The sequence below is a fragment of the Sphaerodactylus townsendi genome, linkage group LG10 (assembly GCF_021028975.2).
Source record: "Sphaerodactylus townsendi isolate TG3544 linkage group LG10, MPM_Stown_v2.3, whole genome shotgun sequence".
Lineage (NCBI taxonomy): Eukaryota > Metazoa > Chordata > Lepidosauria > Squamata > Sphaerodactylidae > Sphaerodactylus > Sphaerodactylus townsendi.
The window spans coordinates 18752884-18768132 of NC_059434.1; the positions used below are offsets into that span (position 1 = coordinate 18752884).

The following is a 15249-nucleotide window of genomic DNA, read 5'->3' on the forward strand; positions in this document are numbered from 1 at the left end:
CAACAGACACCTTGTGAGGTAGGTGGGGTTGAGAGAGAAACTCCAAAAAAAAAAGGCAACTGTAATGACCTAGCCCAAAGGTCACCCAGCAGCAGGAATGTGGTGAGGAGTGTGGGGAAACACATCTGATTCACTAGATAAGCCTCTGCCACTCAGGGGAATCAAACCCAGTTTGTGGATGTGGATGAGGTGACCTTTTTTCCAGCCTCAGAAACAACTTTGTGAAGCCAGTTAGGTGGGATTAGAATGAACAATCCAAGGACAGTTTCTTCCCATTCTGTTCAGATCACCAGTTATGAGCTGCTTTCCGAATCCATTCTGTGAACCTCATCTGTAGATGTGAGGCAGGTGGCAACTAGAGACAACTGAGAGTCAGCGTGATGTAGTGGTTAAGAGCAGGTGGACTCTGATCTGGAGAAGCGGGCTTGATTCCCCACCCCTCCACATGAGCAGTGTTTTTCTCTCTGGTGAACCAGATGTGTTCCCCTACACCTATATTCCTGCTGGGTGACCTTGGGTTAGTCACAGTTCTTCAGAACTCTCTCAGCCACATACCCACACCCTGTTACCACATAAAGGTGACTTAGATTGTCACCTTCACAGCTAAGCCAGGACCGAGTAGGGCTGCGCTTACTGCACTTCTGCTCTGGAGCCGCAGAAGGCAGCCTTCGCAACAACTGCTAAACTGGGACAGTTCAAAAAACCCGAAGGACGCGGGACAAATTGTTTTAAGGCGGGACTGTCCCGCCAAAAGCGGGACGTCTGGTCACCATAACCTCACAAGGTGTCTGTTGTGGGGAGAGGAAGGGAAAGGCGTTTGTAAGCCACCTTGAGTCTCCTTTCAGGGGAGAAAGGTAGGGTATAAATCCAAACTCCAGTGGTAGCACCCTGCCTGTGAAATGGCCTTTCCCTTGAAGCTTACCTGGCATCTATCATGCTGTCTTTCAGGCACCAGGCCTTTTCTTTTTTTCATTTCTTTTTTTGTTACCCATACTCTTAACTAAGGAGTTTTGACTGTTTAATTGTTTCAGTGCTTGTTTCATGCTGTTCGTAATGCTCGTTTCAAACACAGATAACTTTTGTTTGTTTGTTTTTGTTTATATCCATCTCCCTAATGAGGAACAAACCAGCATACATGATTCTCCTCACCTTGTTTTTGCTTGCCAATCTTGTGAGTTATGTTAGGCTGAAAGCCTGGGACTGACCCCAGGTTGCCCAGCAAACCTCCACGGCAGAGTGGAGACTGCATTGTTTTTATCACGTGCTTCTTGGAAAAGGTCTCTGGAGAGGCAGCATACACATTTTATAAATAGGCAATTTGTCACCCAGGAGAATTCACGGCCCAAGTGGGGACCCGGAGCCAAGTCTTGCAAGTCCCAGTCTAGCCACTGCACCAGACTGCCAGAATATTACAATATTCATTTCTCCACGCCGTAATGCTGACTGCCACCAGAAACGCATGAAACTATGCATCACAATGACATCAGGACATGGCTAATTTGAATGGAAGGGTTCGTTGCAAGTCTCTCGTTTTCAGCAGCGACTCCCCTGTTTGTTCTAACAATTCCACCCTTTTAAACATCTCGTTTCATGTTCCTGAAGTAGGTAGAGATCCCTGTCTTGATTGTGGTTGGTTTAATGTTATTGCTTTCATCAGTAGTGCCAAGACCAGCCACCTTCCTATCAGATACAGTCAGGGGCCTGGGGGACCCACAAACAATCATCAGAGGATGAAACTCATTTGGAAACCTGGTACGAACCCTCAACGCTTCCCCTCCAGGCTTCTTGAAGCTCTGAAAGACTTCAGGGAGCTGATGTCTCCTCCCATAATTCCTCTTGTTCTTCAGCTGTTTTCAACATTTGATACTTTGGGGGGCATTTTTTGTTCTCACCTGGTTGTGGGTGGAGAGGTGTTCTATTTTCTTTTAGTTAACTTTAGTGTAGTTTTTTAATATATCTTGGCAGTTTCCGAAGTAATTGGGTCTCATCACCCCTGAAATGTGCACACTCACTTCTTCACATACCACCTGGATGTCCCCCTGAGTTTATACAAGCAGCTCCCGACCTTCAGTCCCTGGCCATATTGTGCGGATTTTTTTAATCCACACTCTGCAATCGAGTTCAAAATCACACATCTAAATGTTATTGCCTAAATCACAAAGGCCCCTTCTGCACACGCAAAATAACGCGTTTTCAAACCACTTTCACAACTGTTTGCAAGTGGATTTTGACATTCTGCACAGCTTCAAAGAGCACTGAAAGCAGTTTGAAAGTGCATTATTCTGCATGTGCGGAATGAGCCAAAGCCTCAAACCTAAAAGTGCCTGGCTCAAATCACACTGGCCATTAGAACACTAGGAAGGCAAAGCCACCATGACAGCTCCAGTCCCCACTTCCACAGACTCCCCGTCTGCAAAATGAATCTCATGCACACCACCAGGGCCAAAGCTACCATTGATGAGAACATACATATGAATCCCTTTGAATATCTAAAAGCATTATGTAGTGCATAGCAGCAGAAACCAACTTTACCTTGGTGCGGCAGCAGCTTTGGAAGAGTCGGGTACTTGTGGAACAGGGCGATGCCTGAGCATGAAAGACCGTGTTGTCCGAGGAGCTGCTTTCATAAGATTCTGTGTACGAGGGCCATACAGGTCATTCTCCACCATTTTGCCTTTAAACTCAACGAATTGGGAGTCCGGTGAACCACCGGGCGAATTTTCCGGTCCTGACTCCATCAGCGGCTCCTCCTCACCAGACTTCATCTCAGAGGAGTCGAAACCATCTGGAAGAGAATTTTCTTTGGGTGTATCTTCTGGTTGCGCGCTAGCAGGTTCCGTTTGTCCTTTTTCTAGAGGTTTGCCGATACAAGGCACCATTTCGGGCATCGCTCCTTCCAATGCATTTTCCGTAACAACAGAAGCGTCTGTTGAGCAGTCTGAGGTCTGACAGGATGAATCTGACAGGATGCCTTTGAGTTCCTGTGACTCACTGTCTGCAAGCTCCTGATTTATTTCACAGATGCAATCATTGCCACAGACTGTACTTGTCTGTTCACTGGGCATCCTGGCCCTTATTTCACCCTCGTTCACATTTAGAACATGAGGGTCAGAACTGTGACTCTCCACATCTGCGGGTTTCCCCCGCATTTTGGAAAACAGGACTTGCAACTGCTTGAGGATTCTTCTCCGGTGCCCGGTAGGAGATATTCCTATTTGCTGCAGCATGCTGTCGTTGAATCCTGTGCAATCTTGCCACGTATTATACCCAAATGCTTGAAAATGAGCAAAGTACCGCCCCAAGTTGATACCATCCAAGAATTCTTTTATATCGGCAGGCGTGTCTCGAAATGACATCCTGGAAAATTCATTCCTAGCTTTCTCTTTCAGAGCCATATTTTGCAGACATTTCTTGGATCATGACAAAAGTTCTTCTCTAAGCCCCTGGTTGGAATAAATGCCTTCCACGAGTAGTAACAGCAGATATGAAATCAGCACCTTCAGCTCCTACACTATGAGGAAGGGAAGAAAGAACTGGTGTTAGAGGCAATATTTTAAGTCCCGACATTTTTATGAATACCAGTTATCTAACAGTCTCTTGGAACTCTTCACTGCAAAAGCAGGACAAAGGAAATGAAGACACGCTAGACAGAAAGAGTTTTTAAAAATTAGATCTCTGACACGGTTTGTTCCTCCTCCTTGAATGCTTCACTCCCATTGCCTGTAACATCACTGGTATTAAAGCCAGCAATAATTAATCACAGTCTAAAAAGAATAGCTCACTGCCTTAAATTAAAGGCTTAAAAAGATTACAGAACTATGCAGAACATTGAAATAACGCCAAATAAATATTTTAAACCCTCAAAATAGACCAACGGTAGCACTGAGTGTAGCCTCCTCTGCCATACCTGTAGAACAGACCTGTTTTTACTAACCTCTGGAAAGCCATTCATGATGGGGCCACTGAGTTTCCAGGAAGGAGGAGTTCCAAAATTAAGGGGCTACAGCAGAGCAGGCCCACTCCCACATGCCCAACAATCTCATCTCTCACAGAGTAGGCGTTCATGAAAAGCAATGGCGTATCTGGGGGAGACAGAGGGGGCAGAAGCCCCAGGCGCAGCATCACATGGGGGACCCATTCGACCACTCCTTTCCCCCATGCCTCCTCCTGTACCCCCACCCACCAGCCTCTGCTAACCCGCTCACTCACCCACACCTGCTTGATGCTTGCCACCCACCTGCTCACCGCCCATCCACTGCTCGCTCACCCACTGCTTGCCACTTGCCCAGCCACCTCAATTGGGGGGGTGTCTCAATTTGGGGGGAAGGTGCCCCGGGTGCCATTTTCTGCAGGTACACCACTGATGAAATCCCCACCCAACAGGTCAAGCCAGGTCAGATTCCACTGTGAGTAGGATAACCCTCAAAAAACCTGATCCAGGGCTACAGATAGGCTTGCCAACTTCCGGGTGGGGACTGTTTATTTATTTTATTTATTGTTTAGTTTTATATACCGCCCTATCCCCGAAGGGCTCTGCTATCACAACTGATCTCCAGACAACAGAGATCAGTTCCCCTGAAGAAAATGACTGATTTGAAGGTTGTACTGTATGGCATCGTACCCTGCTGAAGTCCTTCCGCTCATCAAACCCCAGGTTCCCTAGGCACCACCACCAAATCTGCGGGTATTTCCTAACTCAGAGCTGGCAATCATAGCAGCAGAGATCCGCACCAGCATTTTGAACTGTACCCAGAAATGAAGTGGGAATCCGTACAAGGGTTGCAACACAGCACTGCGCAAGAAACCCGGTACCACCTTTCGCTAACTCAGCAGAGCCAGACAGCTTCTCATCTTTAGCATCTTCATAATAATGATCGACGTCCTTGAGATCTTCTCTTCTCATCTCTTTGTCTTTTATTTTCCCAGGCAGGCAGGCAGGCCCCAGCCTGTGGAAAGAAAGGTAGCAATTTCAGCAGGCGCTAACGCTTCTGGCAAACAAGAGACGGGAAAGGCTTTTGTGGCACAATTCGCAACAGCAAGAACCAAACTGATCCTTCCGCCTCCATCCGCTGATCTCCTGTCTGCAACAGATAGGGAAAGCAGAATGAACCTTTTATCACAATTCCTGAAGAAACTGCAAAAGTGCCGGCTCTGTTTCTGATTTAAAGCACTGGTCTAAAAACCTGAACTAAAACATTGCTCACTCAAACACTGGATTTGAAGATTACATGGCAAGGATAAAACAGCCCTTTAGAAAAATCAGCTTGTTATCATTGTAACCCCCTTGCATGGATGCCTTCAAAACAATGGAGGTTTCCAAACAGTATATTTACAACAAGTTGCAATCATTGTAAATGAACCCGTTTTCCCTTTTAACGTTTGCATGTGTGCCTTTTACCCATTCTGGAAGCAATTTGAGCTCATGAAAACAATTCGGCTTGTTTTGGCCCCATCCCACAGAAACACATTTTTTTTCTACAATGCATGCATAGCTTCGAAGCCACAGAGAAATGAATCCTTGCAGTCATGCTGGTTTTCCAGCATACTGCTTTGCTGTTCCTTTATGTGGCATCTGATTGGATATATCCAGAGCTCCCTATCTCCTTTGCTTTCATTGGTCATCATGGTGGGGTTGAGTCATACGTTTCTTCTGGAGGGAAGATTTAAGGATATAGAACGTTCTAAAAGGGTTTGTTCTTGTGATCTGGTTACGGTTGAAACACTTTCTCTGTTTGCATGCCCTAAATATGATAAGTTAAGCATGAAATATATGAATTCCCTTTTCTTGCAATGTTCTCAGTGGCAAGAGTGTTACAAGATACCCAACCTCCTGAACAGCTCTGATGTGCTCTTTGGTGAGACTGTTGCAAATTTTATACTGGAAATTAGTAATTTTAACTGTTATTTAATTTTGTTTTACTTTGAAATTTTGTCCTGTTTTGTATGCCAAAAAAGGCTTGTTGCATTGTTTCAAAGTCCTCCCCCGCCTATTTCTCCAGTATAGTAAATCATTATTACGAAACAGACACAATTCTCCACCACCTGGCCTTCTCCGACATCGTCATTAATAAAATGGGATGATTATGAACCCAAGAACCCAAGCCCATCCACCTAAGACAGTGGTGGTGAACCTTTGGCACTCCAGATGTTATGGACTACAATTCCCATCAGCCCCTGCCAGCATGGCCAATTGTAGTCCATAACATCTGGAGTGCCAAAGGTTTGCCACCACGGACCTAAGAAATGCTCAATTTTGGGCTACAACCAAGTGCGTGTGTGTAGCTTCGCACTTTCAACACCATTTTTTAAACAGAGAGAGAAAAGGACTTTTGTGCAATGGCCAGGCAATAATGAATGTATTACTGTAGATCTATGAGTGAACTGGTGGACAGGCCACAGGGAGAAAACATGCTTGGGCGACGTAGCAAAAATGGTGGGCAATCAGAGAATCAACCAACAATGTGCTGGGTGGAGTGCACAAAATGACAGACTATTCGGCATTGTCTGTCATAATCATAATCAGTGGTGGGATTCGGCATAATCAGTGGTGGGATTCGGCAGGTTCGCACCACTTCGGTCCTTGTATGCAACCAGTTGTTAAATTATTTGAAGCCCTCCACTGGGCATAATCATCCTGAAATGGCGGATGGCAGCAGAAACAAAAGTAGAAGGGTAGAAGGGAGGGAGGAAATCGGCCCGTGGGCAGGTAAAATAAAGTGTCTCCTACTGTTGGGTTCACAGGGGAGCGTTTTCAAGCCAGGTTTTTGAAAGAAGATTGCTAGTTCAGCAATTTTCAAAAAACATGGGTTGAGAAAAAGTCGAATGAGCGGAAGTCGTTTTAGGGAAGAGAGTAAATAAAGTAAAGTTTCCCCTTCAGTCGTGTCCGACCCTGGGGTACCACTGCAAGCAGTGGTTTCATAGGCAAGCCTCTTTTGTGCAATAGTTTGCCATTGCTTTCCCCGGCTATTCTTTACCTCCTAGCTATGAGCTGGGTACTCATTTACTGACCAAGAAATGGATGGATGGCTGAGTTGACCATGAGCCAGCTGCCAGGATATCTGACTCACAGGGGCCTCGAACTCCTGACCATGTGAGTGGCAGTGCAAGCACTTAACCACTACGCCACGCGGCTCCTATGAATGAGCTGAAGTCGTTTTAGGAAAGAAAGATGTACAACATTCTTCCCCAAAACGCTTTTTATAACATGCTCAGCCCATTATATTCATTCTGTGGGGAATCCATCAATATTTCCCAACAGCAGAAAGCTTTTAAACGCAATCTTGGATATGCTGAATAGAAAACAGAAGGGGGATAATCAGATTTTCTTTTAAATCCCAGCAAAGCTTTGGAACAAGAGAACAAAGTTTGCACTTGTTGCTAAAATTAAAAATAGACTTTTACTGTACAAAAGAAGACATAGCCCCTATTGCATTAAGCACTAAAGTAATTTCACTGAAAACTGGCAATAAACACTGTTTTCATTATGGACTTAAGAGCCACTGAGAAGGCCACACGGCGTAAGATTGGGGAATGCTTTTTCTATCCATAATACCTTTTAACATACTGCCTGATCTATACACTTCCTTCTGTAAGGAGAAAAAAATGTACAAACCACATCTCTGTGCTGTTTCTCCATGATCAGAGTCCTTGCATTAGAGCACAGGTGTCAAACTCGTGGCCCTCCAGATGTTATGGACTACAGTTCCCATCATCCCCTGCCAGGATGATGCTGGCAAGTGATGATGGGAACTGTAGTCCATAACATCTGGAGGGCCACGAGTTTGACACCTATGCATTACAGGGATGTAAAGGCAAGATAAAAGTGGGAAAAAACCCTAAAAAGAGATCCTATGTAGTGCAGTCGTTATAGCAGATCTTAGATAATTCCACAGGGCCTGCAAGTCAGAGATGCGCTGCCAGGCCGTCGGTTGATACCTCTTGCACATCCCCAATGTCATCCACCAGTTTCCTTATCAAACGTGCTGTTTTTTTAGAATTGCCCCCACCCTTGGTTTAGCCCATGCTTGGACAGCTCTGACTAAAATTTCTGTTTGATATGGGGCCCCATTTCTTTCATAGGCTTAGATTTATTGTCCTCTTGTGTTTTAATGATTGTATTATATGCACTGCTCAAATTGTTTTTACATAAGTTAAATGTATTGTCGAAGGCTTTCACGGCCGGAATCACTGGGGTGCTGTGTGGTTTCCGGGCTGTATGGCCGTGTTCTAGCAGCATTCTCTCCTGACGTGTCACCTGCATCTGTGGCTGGCATCTTCAGAGGATCTGATGTTGGGAAAGCAAGTGGAGTATATATACCGGTTGGAGTGTCCAGGGTGGGTGAAGAAACATTGTCTGTGAGTAACAAAGAAGACAGCCAGGTGAATAGGTGAGGGCATCTGAATAGAAGTATGAGTAACAATGCAGTCTATAGCATGGGAGTAACAATGAAGATAGCAAGATCAATAGGTGGGAGCATCTGAATAGAAGTATCCTGGCCTTTGGTTCCTTTGTCTATAGTCATCCTATGTTTGTGTGGAGCTGATTGACTCTAGTATTTTTCAACACTGGAAGCCAAGTTCTGTTCATTTTCATGGTTTCTTCCTTTCTGTTGAAATTGTCCATGTGCTTGTGGATTTCAATGGCTTCTCTGTGTAGTCTGACGTAGTGGTTGTCAGAGTGGTCCAGAATTTCTGTGTTTTCACCTATTGACCTTGCTATCTTCATTGTTACTCCCATGCTATAGACTTCATTGATACTCATACTTCTATTCAGATGCCCTCACCTATTGACCTGGCTGTCCTCTTTGTTACTCACAGACAATGTTTCTTCACCCACCCTGGACACTCCAACAGGTATATATACTCCACTTGCTTTCCCAACATCAGATCCTCTGAAGATGCCAGCCACAGATGCAGGTGAAACGTCAGGAGAGGATGCTGCTGGAACACGGCCATACAGCCCGGAAACTACACAGCACCCCAATTTAAATAAGTTGTACTCCATCCCGAGCCACTCGGTCGAGGAGGGTGGGATACAAATTGAATAAAATAAAATAGCACTGGACTAGGATGTGGAAGACCTTTGTTCAAACCTCCTTGTTGCCATGGAAGATCACCGGATGACCTTTTGTCAGGAACTGTCCCTCACCTCAACCTACTTCACATGATTTTTGTGAAGAAAATATGGAGATGCTGCCTTGAAAAAGATATCTAATTTATTTTGAACAGCCTCCTTGCCTTTCCCATCTCAGCAACAGAAGGAGCCAATTTTTCAAAGAACAAGCACCTGAACCTTCTTCCTGATTGAATTTTTTTAAGGCAAGAGGTGACACAATAATTTATGAGTTCATACCAGTGAAGATATGCTGTCAGCATGATGTACTGGTTATGAGCAGTGGACTGTAATCTGGAGTACCCAGTTTGATTTCCTGCTCTACCACCTGAATGGGGGACTTTTATCTGGTGAACTGGATTTGTTTCCTCTCTCTTACACATGAAGCCGGCTGTCTGTGCGATCTTGAGCCAGTCACAGTTCTCGCCAGACCCTCTCAGCCCCACCTACCTCGCAAGGTGTCTGTTGTGGGGGGAGGAAGGGAAAGGAGTCTCCTTACAAGAGAGCAAGGCCGGTATAATCCAAACTCTTCTTCTTCTCCTTACAATAATATCTGCAAAGGACCTTCATGAATCTTCACAGCACAAACCCTAGTAAGTTTTCAAGCACACCAGCTAGGGACCCCACATATCTCATGTCCTTTAATGCACAAAACAGTGATGTTGTCAATTTAGTCTAGTTTCTCACTGCAAAGGAGGGGCTCAACAACATTCATGTTGCTTAGTGGACAATTTCCTGAAGGCTCAACAGGTGGAGTTCCCAAAAAGCACTCTGCAAGGGTGTAGTCGTGTGAGTTGAGTTTATGTGTCTAATTACCGATAGGTTAGACCTCACCTACCTAATAGTGCTGGTACTGAAGATGGCAAGGAGAGTTTTGATTAAAAAAAAACAGTTCAGTCTATACACACAAATTACAAGAAAAGAAAACAGTAGCTCTGCCAAAGCCAGGTTTTCTTTTCCTCTCTGTGGGGCTATCAGAGGACTGGGAAGACAGAACTAGCAAAGACCCCAGCCATCAGAAGCTCTCACCAGCTCTCTGAAGTGTGTGGCAAGTTAAAGGGATGCAGCCAAACAACTTTGGCTCTGGATGCTAACAGTATAAAGAAAAGTGATATTAAAATGGTACAGAACACCAAAACAACTACCATATATGATAAAAGGACTTACCCTGTTTCCCCTAATATAAGACATCCCCGAAAAATAAGACATAGTAGAGGTTTTGCTGAAGTGTGAAATATAAGGCATCCCCCGAAAGTAAGACATAGCAATGTTTTTGTTTGGAAGCATGCCCGACGAACAGAACACAGAAAAATAAGACATCCCCTGAAAATAAGACATAGCGCATCTTTGGGAACAAAAATTAATATAAGACACTGTCTTATTTTCGGGGAAACACGGGTAGTTCCAAATGCTGGCATTGCGGAGACCAAGAGGCATATTATAGCCATATGTGGATAGAATGTGCAGAAGTGAAAAAATGTTGGACAATTGTATTGTTATATATCGAGAAACTGGTGAAGATTAATATTGATTTAAATAATGACTTAATGTTCATGGGTGTCATGGAAGACAGAAGGGTGGACAAACAATATAGTTATACGTATAAAATAATGACTAAAGCAGCCCATGCAACAATAGCCTTGGGCTAGAAAGAAAAGAAAAAATGGACACTTCAGAAATGGCTAGAATATATCTGGGGACAAGTGACACTTGATATTTTCGCTATATTAACCAAAAATAAGACGTGGCAAGATAAACAGAATGAAAATTTGAAGATATGGATAATATACGTGGACTGGATGAAAAAACAGTCAACGAAGAAATATGGGAGAAGCGGCTACAGAGAATGAACTTACTGCTGTTTGTGTGACAAAACTATGAAGAGGAAGTAATGGGGGGGGGGAGAAAAGGGGGAAAAAGTATTGTTTGAAAATGTATGAAGAAGGAAATTACTATAAACTGTAAAATTGAAATGATACAATTAAAAAATTATTTTAAAAAAATGGATGCTAACAGAATCTTCCCCACCTCTGAGCCGCCGTTTTTTTTGCAAACTGTATGACAGTTTGAATACACAGCAAATTGCCTCAGCTCTTATTTTCACAGACATCTTCTCGGACAAAAACAATAGAATGTCATTATTGTTATTATAAATTACATTTTTATGTGAGCGTTAATTTACTGTAACATGGGGGTGGGTGGAGATTATATCAGTGTGATGCTGCTTGTGGCCTTTTAGCTCTTTAAGCAATATCGTTTAAGTAAGTAAAGAGGAGTGTAACAATTGTGGAGGAGGATGTTCGTTTTTAGCTTGACAGGAATCCCAAGTCCCTATACTCTGCATGTCCACAAACATGGTCTGCATTTTTCATTTTCCTGCATTTTATTTAATGAAGATTTCTGACCTGCTCAATTTCCAAAGCGGCTGAAGCATTTAAAATTAAATAGACAAAATAGGGCCCTCACATAAATAGCCCAGGCTAGCCCAGTCTCATCAAATCTCTGGAGCTAATCAGTGTTGGCCTTGGGGTTAGTATTTGGATGGCAGACCACCATGGAAGTCCAGAATTGCCAAGCAGAGGTAGGCAATAGCAAACCACCTCAGTTCATCCCTTGCTCTGACGTGGATTAATAAATACATAATCAGTGTCAAGTATGAAGACTTGGTACTTGGGTGGAAGACCGCCCAAGAAGTCCAGGGATGTTATGCAGAGGTGGGCAATGGCAAACCACTTCTGAACGCCTCTTGCCTTGAAAGCCCTATGGCACAGGTGTCAAACTCGCGCCCCTCCAGATGTTATGGACTACAGTTCCCATCATCCCCTGCCAGCATGGTGCTGGCAGGGGCTGATGGGAACTGTAGTCCATAACATCTGGAGAGCCGCGAGTTTGACACCTATGCCCTATGGCAGTGATGGCGAACCTATGGCACGGGTGCCAGACGTGGCACTCAGAGCCCTTTCTGTGGGCCTTGTGCGCAAACAGAGTCCCCCCCTCACACATCTAGGCTGGCCTGGGCCGCTGGGCTTGATTATAAGCATTAAACCTAAGACCTAGTTTTGGGGAAGCAGTATAGGTAACCCTGTAATCATTGTTAAACCCCACTGATTTTCATGCAAAGAACTAAAGCGTGATCCTTTACCTGGGAGCAAGCTCGGTTGCTGGCAATGTGGCTTGCTTCTGAGTAAACCCTCCTAGGGTCGTGATTCACCCGTTGGAAGAGTTGCACGGTTGCTTCAAAGCAAAGCCACCACCACCAAGCTTACTCCTGAGTAATGCGCGCCTTGGAGCCAATCGTTTTGTCTAAACTAAAACCTCAGTACAGTGTTTCCCCAAAAATAAGACAATGTCTTATATTAACTTTTGCTCCCAAAGATGCGCTATGTCTTATTTTCAGGGGATGTCTTATTTTTCTGTGTTCTGTTCGTCGAGCATGCTTCCAAACAAAAACTTTGCTATGTCTTACTTTCGGGGGATGCCTTATATTTCACACTTCAGCAAAACCTCTACTATGTCTTATTTTCAAGGGATGTCTTATATTCAGGGAAACAGGGTATTCAGGTTAAATTGCCGTGTTGGCACTTTGCGATAAATAAGTGGGTTTTGGGTTGCAGTTTGGGCACTCTGTTTCGAAAAGGTTCGCCATCACTGCCCTACGGGGTGCCATAAGTTGGAAGCAACTTGACACTCCTCTCCACTCCCATACAATACAAGAGGTACCATAGAGAGAAGCTAGCTTCTTTCTCACTTGGTTCAGACCATATGGAATTGACCTCATACGTAATAATTGTCTTCCTACGTGATTTTTTTTATTATTCGGAAGTGTACTAAAATGACCTCAGGGGAGACTTCATTTGTAATTGCCCCTAAATTTTGCTCTGAATCTTGTCCTCCCCTCCCCCAACCAATCTGGCGTCCCCCCTCACGCCCTGCCCAAAGGCTGAAAGAACCCCATGAGTTCAGCTTGGGGCATTTTATGCAAAACACAGCTACTGTGTCCCAGGATAGCTGACAGCCTCGGAATATATTTTCCAAAAAAAGATCACCCTTCGCTCTGAAGATAGCCATGAGAAACTGCTTCGTTGGCAAAGCATTAGACTTGCTCTGAACACATGCTGCACTGAGCCGTAACTCGCCGGCACCGAATGAGCAACGACAAAATTGAGACAGGAAAGAGGACGTTTGCAGCATCCAATGTTGCTGTGTTCCAAGAGAACGCAGCAGGCACCTCCACTGACAACAAGAGAAGCAAACAAAGTATCATTTCTCAGTTTAGTGCGGGTGTGCGGTACAAGGGACAATCTAGGCTCAAGTCACTTCTCTGGCATAAAGCTTGCGGGGGGCCTTTAGACAAACACTCTCAGTCGAACCTTTCTTACAGAGTTGTTATGAGGATGAAACAGGTGCCCCGCCCTCACCTCCCAGGAGGAAGAAGGTGTGAGATAGATTTCCCAATGCAAACTTGTCACAGGGCTGCCCCTCCCTGCCAATCCCGTCAACGTAATTGCGCGAGTCACGGCAGAAAAATGTCCATTCTATTTCTGGCACCATATAAGCAAACCATGATATCACAGGCCTGAAACTCCAGCATCACCCCAGAGGAGGGTGAACACCTTCCACACTCCACAGTCAGCCATGACACATTTGAAGACTGCCTGAGAGGAATCCTGTGGGAAAAAATGGTTCAAAAGCTTGCTTTCTTCCTAACATATACCTTCTCTATACAGAATTTCTGGCTCTAGCACAGTCAAGAGGGGAAAAGGCCCCGATTAGATCTACCTGGAGAAGCCAATTTCATACAGCCAGACCCTCTGAACTGAAGAGGGGGCTTTTTTCCCTTTGTTTAGTTCTTACAACAATATTCAAGCCATTGCACACAAAGCCCTGTTTGTCCAATGCTCAACTTGGTTGTGTTAGCCAATAATCAATATTATCCAAGTAAGAGCCTTGGCTCCCTGCCTGTTTTTACCTCAGCCTCTCCCTTTCACAGAAAGCAATCTTTAGCCAGCGCTCGACTTTGCCTTTCGATTTCCAAGCACTGTGAAATGGTATCTTTGTTGTTACTTCTGTCAAATGGATTTCGACAAGCAATTTAAACAAAAAGAGGGATCTTACCTCTTACCAAACAGATTGAAATTATACAGCCACATGGCTTTCAACATGATAAACACTCCAGCCATCATAATTTGCCATTTCAAACAGAAGTTCCATAAACAAGAACAGCCAAACTATCTTATGAAAAAGCACTCCATACTCCCATGTTCCTTCTATCTATACGAGCCCTCCTTCGCTACCTATCAAAACAGACTTTTAGCAAGTGGTATAACGCAAATCACAGTAGTCCATTTGTAAGAAAAAATGCAGGATGTAATAAAATAAGGAATATTAGTTATCGTTGTCAAAGGCTCTCACAGCCGGAATCGCTAGGTTGTTGTCAGTTTTCCGGGTTGTATGGCCATGTTCCAGTAGCATTTTCTCCTGACGTTTCGCCTGCATCTGTGGCTGGCATCTTCAGAGGATCTGATGGTAGATCAGATACTCTGAAGATGCCAGCCACAGATGCAGGCAAAACATCAGGAGAAAAGGCTACTGGAACACGGCCATACAACCCAGAAAACCCACAACATATTAGTTTTAGTTGCCGCCCGAGGATGGGACCACCCCTTCCCAGAGCCCCTTGACCCAATAACCACGCCACACTCATGACTGGAGTAAATTACTTGGCCACAGCCAACCGTTTATTGCGCAGTACAAAGCGTGAGGCGCAGCATGGGATTTTGATCTGATTTGTAACACTGGACAGCCCCTCCTCAGGGGGGCCTCCTGGGCAAGCTGCTCTTCCGCCACCCTGGTGGCTGAGCAGATGCCCTTGCCGCTGCTGCGGGGTTCCAGCTCTTGCTGTAGCATTCCACACAGCTCTTTTACACACACACACACACAAGCCTTTATTGGCATATAAAACGGGACAAAGTTTTAAAACAAAACAAGGTTAAGAAATACAGTTAAAATTGCTAAAATTACTAATTTCCAGTATAAAATTTGCAACAGTTTCACAAAAGAGCACATCAGAGCTGTTCAGGAGATTGGGTATCTTATAACACTCATGCCACTGAGAACATTGCAAGAAAATGGTATTC

At 44.5% G+C, this 15249-nt stretch overlaps 1 protein-coding gene across 9 annotated transcripts in view; it reads right to left on the minus strand.

Annotated features, from left to right (window-relative positions):
• The window catches only part of ARAP2 (ArfGAP with RhoGAP domain, ankyrin repeat and PH domain 2), a 153761-nt gene that overhangs the window by 132228 nt on the left and 6284 nt on the right, over window positions 1–15249 (minus strand). For 4 of the 9 annotated variants that reach the window (XM_048509912.1, XM_048509913.1, XM_048509904.1 and 1 more), the window contains exons 2-3: window positions 4750–4946; window positions 2533–3511 (exon numbers count right to left, since the gene is read on the minus strand). In XM_048509912.1, the coding sequence (XP_048365869.1) occupies window positions 2533–3395 (863 nt within the window). In that variant the 5' untranslated portion in view covers window positions 3396–3511; window positions 4750–4946. Of the gene's footprint in view, window positions 1–2532; window positions 3512–4749; window positions 5007–15249 lie in introns of those variants that run through there. The other 5 variants (XM_048509908.1, XM_048509911.1, XM_048509910.1 and 2 more) reach the window with 5 other exon arrangements.